Source organism: Montipora capricornis, chromosome 6, assembly GCF_036669925.1.
Source record: "Montipora capricornis isolate CH-2021 chromosome 6, ASM3666992v2, whole genome shotgun sequence".
NCBI lineage: Eukaryota > Metazoa > Cnidaria > Anthozoa > Scleractinia > Acroporidae > Montipora > Montipora capricornis.
The window spans coordinates 6191892-6208830 of record NC_090888.1 but is presented as its reverse complement, the minus strand read 5'-3'; the positions used below and the strand labels follow the sequence as shown (position 1 = coordinate 6208830).

At 39.7% G+C, this 16939-nt stretch overlaps 1 protein-coding gene across 1 annotated transcript; it reads right to left on the bottom strand.

Moving 5' to 3' along the window:
* Positions 1 to 1216: 1216 nt before the first annotated feature.
* Positions 1217 to 14441, bottom strand: LOC138053150 (uncharacterized). The gene is made up of 8 exons (XM_068899820.1): positions 14342 to 14441; positions 13571 to 14221; positions 11396 to 11612; positions 7522 to 8879; positions 6061 to 6216; positions 4423 to 4559; positions 3716 to 3878; positions 1217 to 2177 (listed from the first exon to the last, which is right to left on the bottom strand). The coding sequence occupies exons 1-8, from the start codon at positions 14439 to 14441 to the stop codon at positions 1981 to 1983; spliced, it is 2979 nt and encodes a 992-aa protein (XP_068755921.1). The 3' UTR covers positions 1217 to 1980.
* Positions 14442 to 16939: the final 2498 nt, after the last annotated feature.

The window sequence follows — 16939 nt, the reverse complement described above, 5'->3', positions numbered from 1 at the left end:
TCACGTAAAAGATCCACTCCTCCTAAGAAAGAATATTGTCAAGACTTTGGAAACACTATCAAGGAGACAACGGAGCGACTCTCTTCTTCCACGTTTTATAATTAATTATACGTCACAAATGAAAAGAACTCATGGTATCCAGACAGTATCCCGGTCCAGGTCCCATCCCGGTCTCTGCACTGTCGTCCAGTAGGGTGCTTAAGCATGCGCATTTTTTAAACGCGGACGGCAACCGGAAGTCAGCCGTTTCCCCTTTTAACCTGTCGTCACACAATATTTTCTTTATTAGCGATGATTAGTATAAAAATCTGGAAGACACTGATGTCGTGGTACGCAAAATGTTCTCTTCCGGTTGCCGTCCATGTCTTAAAAACGAGCGTCCTTAAGCTCCCTATTCTCTCACTTCCAGACGTAAGATTATCGCCCAAATGCGGGATTATGCTTTGCCGCGCGGAGCTGCTGTGAGGCAGAAAGCCAACCGCCAAGAAATCGCTATGATGCAGGATAGAAGTTTGCCCGAGCTGATCTACCAAAGGCAGCTAGAGATATCTGCTAACAAGGTCGATATCTTAGCAACAGGCCAAAGTCATCCATACGGTCATCAACAGATACAGAAACGACTAACTATGAATCTGAGGAAGCAACTGATAGTGACATTGACAAGATATGCCAGGATCTACCAGAGTCTGATAGTAGCTCTGATGAAGAACAATTGCGGTTCCAGAATTCGACAGGAAGACAAGGACGAATTAACAGTAGATTCATTTCGTAATATGGGATGCAATCAGATCCGTCGGACTGGTACGCTGGTTTCATGGTAATTTGCAAATTGATTAGTGGAAACCCCTGCATACATGACATTTTGCCCCCTTCATTAATGCAAGGATTGACTGCAATTCTCATTATGAGTAAACGAAACTTAACTCAAAGTCAAAAAACAACTGCAGTTTGCAGTCAGGGCCAGTAAGGCAAGCTTCTCACCTCCTTTGAATGACTAGCTGCAGTCTCCATTTTCATTCTGGATGAAATGTAATTGCGATAAAGAAGATTACTCGGACTCAAGACGTCAGGAAAATACATATCGGCAAGCAAACTATCTAGTAAACCAAGAATATTGTTCAAAGTCATGTAACTAAACTAAAGGTAGTTTTGATCGCAGAAGAACAACTTTTGGAAGCATCCAACAATTTATTAAGTTATTTGTCACTCTATTTATGCAACCTAATTAACAACCCTTATGGAATCAAACACTATGTGGAACTTATGCAAATGCTGTCATCAAGCTATGCAAAGGGTATGCTCTCATTGATTGTATGTATGCTAGATTTATGTTTTTTCTATGACAAAGTTATTTTTTGGCATATTTAATGCTATGTTTTTGCAAGTCATTTGGAACCTATTAAGAAGCTATGCAGTAGTGCATGTACGAGATAGAAAAAACCAATGTTTAGGAACCAATTTTACTTTATAAGTTACATGCACTATAGTCCGGTGCGATCCTTCCGTAATACTTGAATTGATCTCGATTTTTTTTCGCAGTGCATATCCTCTTTTTTTAGTTTTGAAAAGCCTCTTCTTTCTGAATGGCTCTCAGGGAGATAATCCAAGGAGACGCGATCCAGAGGCTGAAACGTCGACCTACTCTTCTTGACTACAGCGAACTGATTCTTTTTCTAATGAAAGCTCTTGTCAACTAGTCCCCCTTATTTTGAATAGTTTTTCAGACATTACCAATGGCTATCTTCCGTGTCAATTCAAAGAGTTAATTTATGCAAACGTGACGTGATAATTGTTTTTTACATGTGACGTAATCGAAAATATCGCTCCTTGATTGGCTCTCTCTCCCTTGCCTCACTCCGTCTCTTTTTCTCTCCCTCTCTCGTTCTTGTTAAAGAAATATGTTAGAAAACTGAACTGTACCATTACTGTCACCAAGTTTTCTTTGTTAAATAAAGATTGTTGAATCGTATTGCGTCGCTTTTACAGAGGGATCTCTTCGTAATCTAGAACGTCAGGAGTCCAAGTTTTTCCGGACCTAGTGACCACGATCTTGTCCTTTGTCCTCGCTGTAATTTTCGCTGCCTTCGGGGAGCACCGATTCCTTAAGATGGCTATTTTGGCTCTGTATAGCTCCAGGGACCTTCCACTGGCAGCAAATGACAAGAAGATGAACAGACCTGTGAAACATGCATAAATAAAAGCACTAAATACATTGGACCAACGAAATACCAAGAACTGTTACACTTGAATTCATACTTCTTGAAAACCTTAGCCTCCTAGATTTATATTATGCCTTGAATCACTTGATTTCACCGATAATTTTCTCATACCTTATGTTTTTACTTGCTTTCCAGACAAATGTTGTAGATTTTCGTAGCCGAACACTGAATTTTGTCTTTGTGAAGTCAAAACATTCATGGCGTCGGGTCGTGTGTCACCTTCCTTTTTAAGTAAGATTAACCTTTCTATCATCCAAAAATGGTATAACTTGTCACGCTAGTTGTCCTTTAGGGTGTAGGAAACAATCCCATTGCATGCATGCCCCTATAGAAACAAATTTCGGACAGCACTTTGGGACAGTCTCTCGTGTCAAGTATTCTCGACATCCGCAGTGTGAGTCACGTAATCCTATGTCGAGTGACCCGACAACAGCAGTGAAAGAGTTAATTAAAAGTACACATTTTGCATGCGCACTTCAAGTGTAAGGTCAGTTAGTTTATCTACCAGAAAACGGGATGGACAACCCTAAAGCCCAGCTAAGGCAGTAGGCCTGAGCCCACCGCTTAAAACTTTGGAGTGGTATGTAGCCATCTTAATTCTTTTTTACAGAAGCTGCGATTGGTCTGGCAAGCGAAAGTAGATTATTTATAACTCAAAATCTTGGAAGGAGGCTCAATCTGTGTTACGCTTCACCGTTTATATTTAGCACTGGTTAATGATGACGATGATGATGATGATGACACTTTTGAAGCGTGGACAGAACGGATTGTCTTATAATAGTGCAATAATCGAAACTTTCGAATTCAGTAAGATCAAGTCATTCAAAACGAGTATCCTTTAAGCATGCATACTTGTGACCATAGCGTACAAAGAAAAGGTGTTCGATTATCGATGTAACTGAGAGAGGTACAAAACTTAACGCGAGGTAACAAATAGAAAGTAAATTACAGGACTGGTGATTATAAACAACAAGTATTAATTAATTAGAAGTATATCAAAGGGAGCCTTAGACAATCAACAAACTGAATGAAAGTTGACTGGGTTCGATTATGTGCAAAAAGATAATCAAGTATACAGTTAGATTGTAAAGTTTGTGCACGGTTTAAATGAAAGAAAGTTAATTGTGGACTTTTCAAAATCGTTTTTCAAAAACGTGTTTAACTTAGTTAATTTTCCAATTTTAATCCTTTTGGCCTTGATAGAGTGCGAGTTATTTAATGAACCCGTACATTCTTTGTAAAATTTCGAACTTTCGAAGCGGTAACTCTGGTAAATTGCGCTCAAAGTGTCAGAGATAGCTCATATTCAGTACTTTTTTTTTGGCTGATAGATTAGAAAACGATGGGCCTATGCTCATGAGGGAAAAATATAAACAAAGATTTCCCTTTAGCGTGAGCCATTTTAAGAACTGCATGCGTCCTCATCCAAAACCTACACTGATGTTATAACTGTAAACGTACCAACGATGAAGGAAATAAAACAGAGAGCATAATACCTTGAAGGCTGTTTAGAACAACATACGGGTACCACAGAAATGACAAGGCCTGAACGTTGGCAGCGATTCCAAGAATCCATGTCACTCCCATGACTGACGCCATTTTGACGCAAATAAAGGCTACTTCGGTGCTATGCCTCTGATTGGTTACTTTCGGTGTTCTCTGGAAATAAGACGAGTTGGCAATGACATTGACAAGGTTGGAATTTTAGTCAGTTTGCTGTTGGTTACCAAGCAAGAAAGGATTCTAACCGTTATATTGCGCGAATTCCTTGTGCATGCAAAATTGTGACTTTTTAAAAAGGAATTTGTGAATGTTTCAGTAATCGTCTTATTTTTCTAACTATTACAGCTAGCCCTTATTGTCTTGCAGTCCGAGACAAAGGCTTCCGTTTATTATAGCATGCAGTTCATTTATTAATATTATTCACTAATGAGCTGCATTCCGAAAATCAGTTGGCCTTTCAGCAGTAGGACGGTTAATTGTTTGGTAATTTTTAGCATGTTACAGCCTTGTAGCATAAGAACCGTTGATGTGTGGTTTGGCAGCCATCATCCCTTAGTAATCGAGGAGAGGATGTTCACTGACTTGGCGAGTGGCCATCCTGAATTGAAGCCCTCAGACAGTAACTATTTAGGCAGTACATCGATCCGGCCGAATGCTATACAAAAATCTGATAAATCCATATTTGATAGCCTAGTCTTACCTTCCTTGTCTTTACAATGTTCAACACGGTATGCACCAATGCAAATGTATTAAAGAGCATTATCAATGCAATTGGCGAAACAAAGAAATAAAGAACAGCTTCGGGATTGGATATGAAACAGTATGCCTCTCCGTCTCCTGTTAATCAAAAATGATTGAAAAATAACAATAAGGCATAAGATTCTATGCGAGAATCATGATCGCATTTCTTCCCGTCAAGCTTTGAATTTTCTTCAGGCAGTTACTCAAGGTACTGGCGAGAGCGATGATGTTCATAACCCAGAACGAGTGTCGATCTCTCTGATTTGGCCTTGACCAATCAGTTTACGCAAGAGATCTCTTGGTCTACGTCATCATCTAAATTTAAAATGCAGGTCCCTCCAAATAAAGCCCAATAACGACAGCGACTTTCCTGATTGGTTCGCAACCAATTAAGTACGTAACCGCTCGAGGGATTGCACGTGCTAAATGCAAAATCGTGTGCAGTATGCCGCTACGTTCTGTCCCCACAAAAAGGGACTCAGTTTAAGTTCTACGACGCGGTCGTCGACGAGAACGCCACGAAACAACACTTTCATTGTAAACTGTAAACTGATGGGCCTCATTCCATCATAGAACGAAACGTTTGGGTTACGAACTTATGTTCTCGTGGAGAGTCGCGAGAACCGCAATTCGATATACTGGTAAAGAAGACAATATAAGGTTGAATGAGAGATAAATTGAAGTACATTTGCCGGTGGAGACATTTATAACTCAAGATGAAGTAGTAGCCTTTCTGACAAGAAACAAAAGTATGGGAAGCAGTGTGTTGAAGTATAGCGATACTGACCGTTACGTCACCTATTGTCGTTAATGTGCCAACCAGATCTATTGGCTCTCGAAACACAGGTTCCTTTGTTATGTGGTTAGAAGAATTTAAATGTGAAAAGAATTGTTTATAAACAGTGAATATCGCTACTACCATTATTAATAACTGCATCACATCATTTAGCCAAATTCAGCGACTGGGAGCTGGCAAGCAAATCAAGAGTACCGTAAAAGAACTACTTCAAACATTGAAGAAAGGCTGGAAATGATAAAACATCAAATAAAAATTAAAGGAGGCAAGAATAGGCAAGCTGGAAAAAGATTAAGGGCCTGTTTACATGGAGGAAGAGGGGGCCCCAGCTGACTGAGATAAACGGCTAGGATTGGGAGGGTTAAAAGATAGCCCGCCTTTACACAAAAAAATCACCTAAGCGGGATGGATATCTTTCTGATTGGGCCACTAAGCACAAAAAACAAGATGGCGGATAAAAGAAACGTTTTGGCGGGAGATTTAATTTTATTATTGCTTGTTCTGCCAGCGGCCGATTTTCAGTATCTAGGGAAATTGTTTTGCACTTTATTAGTCATTTCGTTAAGTAGATTGTACTTGGGGTTGTTGCAAACTGTTCAGCTTAACATTTTTTCAAAGTTTATCTCTGTTGCTTGTAATTTAAATTACAGACTGTTTTGATCACGAAGCTTTGACTTGTGTTATATAATGTATTTTTTGGGTTAACGTAAATTGCATAGCGAGTATGGGCGAGTAACCGATAAAAATACTCACAATGAACTGCACTGCCGTGATAGATTCACGTTGAGACAGTAGACCTACCGTATCCAATGAATCCTTTAATGAGAATTTGATCAATGATCACAAAGAAAGACACAAGAATAGCAGGAACTCCCCATCCGTACAAACAGTAACCCACTAAGCGTTTATTGTGGTTTTCTTGACGATTCGGTCCACGATTCGGTCCACGTCCGCCGTCTAGGTATTAAAAAAATAAGAAGATTTAACAATGGCACTCGGAAGTTTCAAACTGTAGAAGAGAGTTGGAAGTAATGGACAGCTCTATAAAATCAGTCAGAAGGTGTAAGATTGTTGACGCAAGAATCCATTGCGGCCTTTTTAAAAAAAAAAGAAAAAAAAAAAGAAAAAAAGCATTTGTTGTGTTTTAAGGCATGCCCTGGAAGCCGTGTCGAGACACTAAAGGGAATAAGTAGTAAGATGTACCACCTGCAAGCAATTTTTTTCACTGCTGTTGTCGCGCATTTGCGTGCCTTGACACAGAAATCGGGAAGTTTAAAGCCTATTTACTAATTTGCTTCATGATCAAATGTTCTGGTCAAATGGTCACTTTTGCTCTCGTGTCGTCTGTGCGGTGTGCAGGCCTGTAAGATTGCACCATCGCAATTAATGCAAAATAAGTTCAGCACTTTGCACCACTACTGGACGCACGCTTTTGGTCAATCAAAGCACTTGCTATATTATAAGAGTGCTGAATCATAATGTCGCCATAAAATACTGAGAATCTGTACTACAGCAGGATATAGGACCGCACTTTTTTTCCCAAATCCAATCCTGGATTCTATATTCCAAAACTATTTTTGCGGCTTTTTTACGATGAATTCAAAGTGCATCTAATTAGAGTCAATGCTGGACAAATCTGGTTAATAGCGCCGACAAAACAAGGTCAAGGCCACTTTTTCCCAGGTCTTAACTTAACGGTGTTGTCATGGTAAATGTCCAGAATGTGCGTAATTAGATGCATAACGATTTTGATAAGCGTCACAATGTGTCTAGTTGCCCTCCTCCGCAACTTCAACATTGCTCACGTTGGGAATACAGAAAAATCAACGCCACAAATTGTCCCCCAAACTGCAGTCCTCAGAGTAAAGATAAGCAGCTGCATTTACCCAAACCAAAAAATAACGCCAACCTTTCCACTTACAGATCAGTGGCTTCATAGCTCAGTTGGTTAGAACTTCGCACCGGCATCGCAACGTCACGGGTTCAAACCCCGTGCTTCTATACGCAATTGCTAACTGCGATGATCATAGCTTCACTTGACTTACCTTAAAATAGGTAGCAAATACATAGATTTAAATAGACACTTCGTCTTGGACATCAAAATCGGACGTGTTTCTAATTTTTGCACCCAGTTCTGAACAGAAGTGCTTTGGGCCGGAATCTTCGGCTTTTTTGGTTGTGAAGGAGCCATATGATCCGAGATTTACGAATACTTTTTAGAGAGCACCCCTCCCCCCAAAGTAAACACACTCTTAATCTTACCCGAGGAAGTAAATGTCTTGTGCACATCATACGCCATAGCATTCATCCACGTGAAAGAGCATAAGACAAAGAAATGAAGAAAAATGGCAATGACCTGGCATTGCTCATGACTAGAAGCCTTCATTGCTGCGAGAAAGACACCTTGATACAGCAGCAAACATAGCGACAAGTTAATGATGATCCTTCCAGGCAAGTTGCGGAGTTCAGAAAATAGAGTATATTTTGTCAAAAGGAGAAGAAGGCACACCATTGACGTAATGCAGCCAGCTGAAGTCATTATATGGAGAGAGGTTCGCTTCGTTTGGGTAAGGTAGCGTGTTGTTTGCTCTACGGTCACCACAGTCGCATTTCTTGAAAAACTGACGCAAAGTAACAAAATATTACCGCGAATCGTATACCTCGTTTTCCTGTACATCTTGTTGAGAGGTTTAATGTAAACAGTACCATTCGGTCGTTGTTTATAATCGCTTTGGTTGAAAGGTACGAAAGTGCAGTTCAAATTCAACAATCTTCTTTCATTTGATATGACATCAATGGGTGATCGGTACAAAGTGACAATTCTTTTACATTTTCCAACGTATGGGTCGTACACTTCGTCAGAAGCACAGTACCAAACGTGGCTTACATTTCGCTCGAAATTCATTTTTCTGTCTTTGACTGTAACCCTGTTCTCAAAGGAGGAAGTAAAATCAAACAGGATAGTCAGAGGCGGTGAAGAGGGCAAACTTTGAAGTATTTCTGAAGGTCGCGAACTTCTATTCAGACAATCAATCCTCAAAGAGCTTGGCTTAAATCCGTTACACAATGCGCATTGCAGATTTCGAAATCTTAATATCTTGTTGTTAAGGCTCACGAAACAAACAGGAAAAGCATACCCCCGGCACTGTGATTGGCAGTAACATCTATTTTTCTCCCGACCAAGCCCCGAATTCGAACAGTCTTGAAAACGTGGGATGCATTGCTTCAAGTATTGCACCCAAGATTCCCTGATTTTGACTGAACAGTTGGCATGCGCGAAGCGCATCAATTCACTAAGATTGAACGCCGTTGTGTTAAACCATTTCATACAAATCGCCTCAAGGTTCCAGTAGGTTGTATTTACTGCGCCATTGCACATTGCACAAAAAACATTTCTGTAAGTAATGCGCCTATTGCGATCAAACACGGGCCAGTCATTAAACAGATTGCTTTGATTTCCACTTTGACATTTATGGCGCACAATCTCATCTGTCCAGTTCCTTGGGCAAGTGTTTCGGACTGCGAAACCAACATACTTCGGACCTTCTTGGTTTACGACGGGGCGACAGATTTCATGCTGGCTTAGTGGGTTTCCTGGAGGGTTGACTCGTTTTCTGCACCTGTAAATGATAACGATAACAATAGCGATATTATCGACTTTATCAAAGTTTAATTATAAGATAACAGAAGTAAAGCGAGAGTTTTGATTGGTCAATGACCGTATACAATTTGCCCATAGGTGAATGGTTAGGACGAAAACACCTGACCCCGTGCGCCGGGAAAAATCCTAATCCTAATCCCCTCAAACTCCAGTAAAGACTGACCACTCTACCCAAGAAAATGCTGAAATTTGTGCGCAGCTTTATGAAAAAAAAAAACTTTTAACCCGTTAGCGGGTATTTTACTCGAACCATCTGCAAAGCGAATTGCAAGCCTAAATGAAAGCCAGATCGTTGAGTTAGAGAGCGAGAGGCATTCAAAGAAGAGACAGGAAAATAAAAAAATGTCACAAGATGTTTTGGTTATGTTACAAAACAGACAGGAAACTGTTCAGCGTCTACTATTTAAACAATAGAGTGTCTCTGTCGAGGAACTATCGGCTGATAGTTACCCCGCGGAAATTTTATGTTCTTAAAACAAATATTTGCCCGAGAAGCGAAGCTTCGAGCGCAAATATGCTAGTTTTAAGAACATCAAATTTCCAAGGGGCAACTATCAGACCGATAGTTCCGAGACATAAACACTCTACTGTCTTTATTGTTCACTACTAAATTTTCTTCCGCGCGCCAGCTCAAAAATCATGTTGAATTATTTTTAACTTTATTAGACGAAAGCCGTGTCAGCCAATGTAAAATTTGAAAAAGAAAAGAAACAAAAACCCTCTTAATACAATTTCGGTTGTTTATTTTCCATAAGGCCGCTTGTTTACAGAGGTATTTTCAGCGGACGACTACTATCAAACCGGGTATTTTCCTCGGACGGGCACTATGGGCTGATAGTGTCTCTCCGCGGACGAACACTATCGCGTCACGTGATCAATTTAAACCAATAAGAATCGGAGAAAATTTAGTGGTGAACTATAACGAATTATAGAAGAAGCTACAGTCCACTAGGCTATCGCTTCGTGCGACTCTCACGCTTGTTTCGAGCTGAGAAACCTCCCTCGTGCGACTATAGCTGGATTGCATACGCTGAAACGTTTACTATTTGTTAAATCTTGTCTGTAAAACTGTAAATGAAATCACTCGTCATTAAAGCAAATCCAATCAAATGATAGTTTTAGGCGAGAGAGGAAAACTGGAGTACCTGGAGGGAAACCTCTAGAGGCAGAGTCGTGAACAAACAACCTCAACCCAAATATGACGCCAAGTCTGAGAATCCAACCCCAGGCCCAATTGGTAGATGGGAAGGTCTCTACCCATTGCGCCAATGCTCTACCCCATTCCTTTACCTCTCCGCCCCCCTCTATTCGCGAAACAATCCAAGGAAACTATCGGTCAGTTTGTGCGTCGTGGAATTTAATCCCCAAGAATATGATTATCGACGTTTTAAAACTCATTGTTGGTTCATCACAGCGATTGGTGGACAGTTGTTGAAAACCTTTCCTGCAAACGTCTGTAGCGCTACTTCATACAAAGGCAAGGAGTTTTTATCCTATAAGTTCTCTGTCCAATAATTTGTAAGGAATTTATTGACCATTTTTTTTCCCATTGAAAGAAACGTCTTGCTGAAACTCAACTAACGCTATCGCCCCCCCCCCCTCCCCTATCAGTAAGTGAATTGACTGCAAATGCGATGTGAAAAGTTATTTCTTTGAATATTATTAAGAGTAAATTGGCCTGAAGCCGTTGGCGATAGTTCTTTTGGTATAATATAGCTCGGATTCGCGTAATCAGTTAAATCGAAGAATATGGATCTAGAAGCGCTAGCAGTGGCCGATACAAGGTTGAATGATTTTGAATTGTTTTGTGTAATGTTTCGGCTTATGAAACCAGGGCTCCACAGCTACAATAAAATTTTGACTGTATTAAAAGGGTATTTTCATGTGCATAAATTAACGCGTACCGCAACCTCGTCCCAAGGGCTTTCTCCTCTGCGAGAGGGCCCTGGGGAAGAAGTTGCGCGTACTGAAGATAATGTTACAAAAAAACTCAAGATTTCTAAACATTTTTGTCCAGGCTTGTGGTCATAAAGAGAGAAGAAAGAGAGAAGAAAGAGATCCTTGCACTCAACTGGACAATTTAAGCAACTGTCTCTTATAGACACCTGAGAATTCAGGTGGCTTCGAAACCAGGACTTATGCGATGCCGATGCAAAGCTCCGTCTATAGATTATATCACATAGGTGACATAGATTTAGATGCTCATGGCCTCGAATCGTTTAACTCTGGTTCAGAGCTGGGGTTTTTTTTAGTTTAAAAAGTTCCTTATTCGGATGTAACGTAGCTCGTGCATTTTCCTGCGCGTGAAGCTTTAATCTCATTTTTGTCCATATGTGGTCATAAAATTGGTGTCCTAAAATTCCCATCTTTAAGAGATGCAAGTTACACGCATCATGGTCATGTACTTTTGATAGATTATATAGGTCACTAGATTATACAGGGGATATAGACAGTCGCTTATAGTTCTTTACTCACAATTTGTTGAAATCAAAGCAGCAGTCGCCATATTGGTCACAGAATTTGTCACAGAAGCATCGTAATGGTTCTGAAATCCCCTTTCGATTATTCAAAGCGTTTCTGTCGTCCACACCACACCTATTGCTGCAACTGTATCTCTTCAAGTTCTGTCTCCACCGAAAATACTCTCCTTCAAAATCGCGGATTTGTTTAACCAAGTCTGTTCCCCGCAGATCTACGCAGATGCAAATAATTATGTAAGACTCAGAACTGAATGAACAGCGAGAAAATTTTATGAAGATGTTAAATCCTTATAGAGATTTTAATGAGTGGTCATCGCCGCCATGTCACGGTGGAAATAACAAATGATCTCTCCCTAGCTCCTTTTCTTCTTCCAACAGCAATTGTACATTACATCATTGTTATCTGTGTCTCTAGAGATTGGTTGCAAACCATCTATTGAATTACAAAAAAAGAACTCAAAGGATATGCTTTGATAGGGACCAAAACTACCATAACACTCTTTTTTTGCTTTCCAAAATTTTGCAAAATTATAGCATTGTTTCAGGTTTCTCTTCGGACTTAGAATGGTCCCAAGAGAAAAAAAGAAATTTAATTTAAAATCCCTGTGGTGGTTTTGTTTGTTTTCCGAAATTTTGCAAAATTACAGCATTGTTTCACGTTTCTCTTCGGACTTAGAATGGTCCCAAGAGAAAATAAGAAATTTAATTAAAAATTCTTGTGGTGCTTTTGAAAGTGGCCCATCAAAAACTTAAAAGACCATGTTAATTGTGAATGTTAATAGCAGTATGCGATGGCGATGGTATGTTAGGTTCGGTGGACCGCTTTAGTCTTGTATGCGTGCGTGTGGTTAAATTGTGACATATGGAAGTATTTGCAGAAATACGGCGCTCTATATATTCTCTATCGTAAGCCGTTTCACCTGTAGAGGTCTCCTCTATTGTAACTAAATATTCTTTGTGATGACGGAACGTAGCATTTTAAACTAAAATTAAGCAAAGGTACCGTTGACGCTGACGAGTAATTTTCCAATTTTGTCTCCAAACAGCCACACCATTCATAACAGTTTAAATTCTGGAATGAAATTTTTACAATAACGGGAAATAATTCTTTTAGATGGGCGTTCTCATCGCCGTCGTCTTCGTCCTTGCTTAAGCTCCACTCCAAGAAATGTGTCAAGCAGAACCTCATTGCCTGTCGAAACAGAGGGTTCTTTTGCTTCAGTGGTTAGAAAATTTAATCATAAAAAAGAATTACTTTTGAACGGAAATCTTCCCTATTGTTGTCAAGTTGAATTGTTTATCCGCGTTTGGGCTAGTAAATGAAGTTTGACTCTTAGGGAGACGACGCCCGCCACGAGAACGGGATGAAACAGCAGGTCTGCACGCCCTGCACGTGCGTTTTACACTTGTGTACATTTCTATATCGTTCTCGCTCTGGCAACCACGTGAATTGACCAAATTTTAGGTTATGCGGAGGACGTGAGCTCCTCACCACACATTTCTCACCTATTCTATTCCTCGGATGTTGATGCACTCTTCCCATGCGGAGCGAATTGGGGTAAATGGAAGCAATATTCTTAGGCAACATTCTCATGGCCGACGTCATCGTCCTTGCTTGAGGTCCCTTTTAACTCGGAGACGCATTATAAAAGGCGTGGTACCTTAAGCATGCAGATGGCTTGTTAATCAACAGCGCTCGCATGCAGAGTTCTGTGATAATTTGGCAATAATAAAACCCCTAGAGGAAATGTGTCCGTAAAATTTTGTAAGATGTTATACTTTTTATTTTCTTCAGTTACTTTTCTCTCCCTGTAAATATTGTTCAGGTGCTCCGCCGGCCTCTCTGTGCGTCTCTTTGTTGTTGATCTCCATCTTGAATAATTATTCGTGCTTGAAAGAATTTCGGCGAACAAAACAGAGCCTGCATAGACTCATTTTATAACAGTCGTTTTCGTGTTTAAGTGCAGAGTATACTTTATCACTGACACTCCAGACTATTATTTTGGGGCTCTAATTTATTCGAAGAAAGAAGAAACTAGAATCCTTCCAGGCTTTCTTCTTGTGGATGTAGGAAAATTTAGGGAAAATGCCAAACGATGGAAGAGACACCCAGAAGGGTTGGCGGAAGGCAAAAATATATTTTAAGGAAACAGATAAGAAATGTTCATACCCTCAAACGGCGCAATAGACGGGGTGCAGTTCCATCCCGTCGAAGTCATGAGAAAGGATCTGACAGCCTTTCTACTTGGAAGAGGTTGAATAGTGACGGGAATGGTTATGTGGAAATTGCTGATACCTTTGCCCAAAATCGATCCAATCATGCTGTGATCAATATGGATAGGCAGCTGATGAGGATGGTTAGAAGGCTCGGGAGATTGAGGGCCACCATTTGAAAGAATACCGCCCGATGGTTGAGGAAGATCAAAGAGAGGAGGACTAGCAGGTACCTGAGGCCGATTAGGGGAAGGAGGACCGCTAGTTGGTTGTGGGAAATTAGAAGGGGCAGAAGCCACAGGAGATCGAGGACTACCAAGAGGCTGAGAACTATCAGTAGGAAGTGGGCCAACAGGGCGACGAAGACCTTCAGTAGGAAGATGTAGGTGGAGGAGAGGAAGCAAGGTAGCTGGTCGAAGACGTGTATTTGATTTCAGGCTGACTGTATGATGGGTGCTGCCCATGGGAGGTTGAGGATCGCTTGAAAGTACTGTGTCACTGGCTTCATCAGGTAGTCCACCAACGAGTAGAGTACTCGGAAGTAGCACGGGGACTGATGGCGAAAGTTTTGAGGGCAATGATGCAGATGCCGGGGTAAGAATATTTCCTATAATCAAAAGAAAACGTCACCACAAATGATCATAGTTTTTAATGATTGCAACCTCTTCTATGGTCATGATCAATAAGGTGCCTCTTCTTACTTGTTTATTCATTTATCAAAATCTACCTGTGCTTTGAGCTTGGGCTGGTCCACAGATTTTAATTCCACAAAACGTCGCAACAAGTGATACAACTGCTGGGGCGACACAGAGTTGAATGTGCATCATTTTGTGTATGCACCTGGGTTCGTGTAAAATGGCGGCAAACCATCAAAATGGATTTATTTCCAAAGTCGTGTCCTAGTACAAACAAACAAGTTAGTCCCACCTCTAACCCTAGCTCTTGAATTCGTAGCTGACGTTCGTATTTGAAAGATGGGATGTAATTACATCCGTGATAGTATGAGTCTTAAAAATGAGGAACTGACATTAAAAGGGCTGTTTCAAACAAAATGATGTAAAATGTCCAAAAAGTAGAATGAAACGTTGCAATAGTCACTCAAAACTGTTGTACACATAACGCAAATAGAGCCGAAATGGGAAAGCCAAACGTGGATGGACGCAAAGGGACAAGACTGTAACGGATAGCATTTGGGCCGGACAATTTTTAAGTTCATGGCAAATCGCCTGGATAAGGGTTGTTTTTGCTCAGAATCATCTCGTTTGTGATGTTATGATCATTGTTTTCAGTGAAGGAATTCCACATTTTCGAGTTTTAAACTTAAGATTAAAAAATTGTCCCCTAAACACCCTAAAATAACGTGACATATCCCCTTTAAGCAATAATATTAATTCAAGATCCAACTCTTTCATACTAATTTAAACGTTCTTCGCTTCCTGCTAATAATATTGTTGCAATATAAGTTTGACTACTCACAGCTGTAGGATGCACTGATATTTTGCAAGATCCCCGGAGAAATAGGTTAAAATATTAACCAAGCAGCCTAATATACGTATATCTCACTATGATGACGCTTTGTTTTTTTTTTTTTCATTCGATAAAAGATGAAATAAATTACACTCTTTTAAAAGGTTTCGTGATCACTTGAAATGTTTTTACATAAAAAGGGGGAATGAAAATGACCTGCTTAGTCCATTTTGCGTAAGGACTAATTAGTTCTGCAAGGCTAACATACGGTGAAATGGTTGTGTTGCGTTGGTTGCGAGTTTGAGAGTGGTACTCGTGATCAAAACAGGAAAGTAATATTTAAAGATTATTCGCCGAAGGCCAAGTGAATATAATTATTAGTGAATATTTACCGAGACGTAGTCGGATTAAATATTCCCCAATATTCGCTGAGCCTGAGGCGAAAAATAGTTTTAGTATGATTTTCAGCGGTGAATATCAAGAAAGTGCGAAACAACGTGCTAAAGCACGATAAAAGGCACGAAAAGTGTTTGCTTAGCTTAGCAGCCGCGCCTCCAAATGAAAAATTCATCTGGTAGCGCGGTGAATGTAACACCGAATTCTTATATTCACTGCCAAAAATTATACTAAAAAGGGTTATTAAAAATGTGACATCGAGCTTCTAAACGGCTTATTATCCGACTTCATCTATTGAAATAGTTCAACTTTTTTTGTCATGCTGATTGTATATTTATACACAGCTGTGAAGAAAATGCAACGGCTGTTGAAACGGCTCCTTTGAAAATAATTATCACAGGGTAAACTATGCAAATTCGTCTTTCCTGCTGTTAATGTCGTTCTAAGTGAAAGTTTTGTCGCAGTTGTTAATACTGCAACTTAAGCCATTGCTAAAGAGCGTGACAAAAAAAACAAAGAACAAAAAAAAATCACGAAAAAAATAAAAATAAATAAATAGATAGATAAATAAATAAAATACAGAAACAGGCACAGGCACACCCCAAACACGAAGAAAAAACATTCGGTCTACATAATATTTTAACTCCAGAAAAAAAAAATCAAACACAACAGCTTTCCTTAGAAAATTAAAAAATAAAGGACAAAAGTTGAAAACCACGTTTGTAAGAGATATCCCAATATGTAATACAGACTTTTGCTGAGATGGAAAAACGAACAGTTTGTTAATTCACCTTAAATTCGAAGTAGGCTGTCGAAGGCCTTTCATTTCTTTTCATCTTTGCACTCTTATTAATATCTTCGGTACCCTTTTAGGTTTTGGAAATTAAAATTCTCGTTATGGGCAAACAATTATTCCCACTTCATTCTGAATTAATAATTTTCTTAAATTCTTCAGAAATGTACACTGGACTGACAATAAATGAGTTCATGCGTAGTAAAGTCAGCCCCTATACCTTGCAGTTGCACACTTTATTTCTCTTTTAAGGTGATTCCTCAGAAAGAAAAATGTTGTCGAACGATTTTATTGAAACGTTCACTGAATGTTCTCTACTAAACCTTGTTTTGAGAACTACAATAAAAAAGATGTCATCGTGCTTGCTTAAGAGATATAATGGGCCAGTCTTACCCCATTGATGCCTGTACTTTTATTAATCACACGTGTTTTTAAAGTAACACCTTAAAAAACACCTGATAGGTAGAAAGTCTATAGAGCATATGGAACACTTTCTTACATAGTTTATGGAAAAATCATTCATCTTAAAACAATGTCGATTCAAAACGTTTCTCGAGTCGTTGTTTTTGAGATCATAATATGAACCTTTGAGCAATTTTAACAAAAACTGCAAAATGTACAGAAATTTGCAATTATTGTTACACTGCAAGGCACAAGCAGATCAATGGA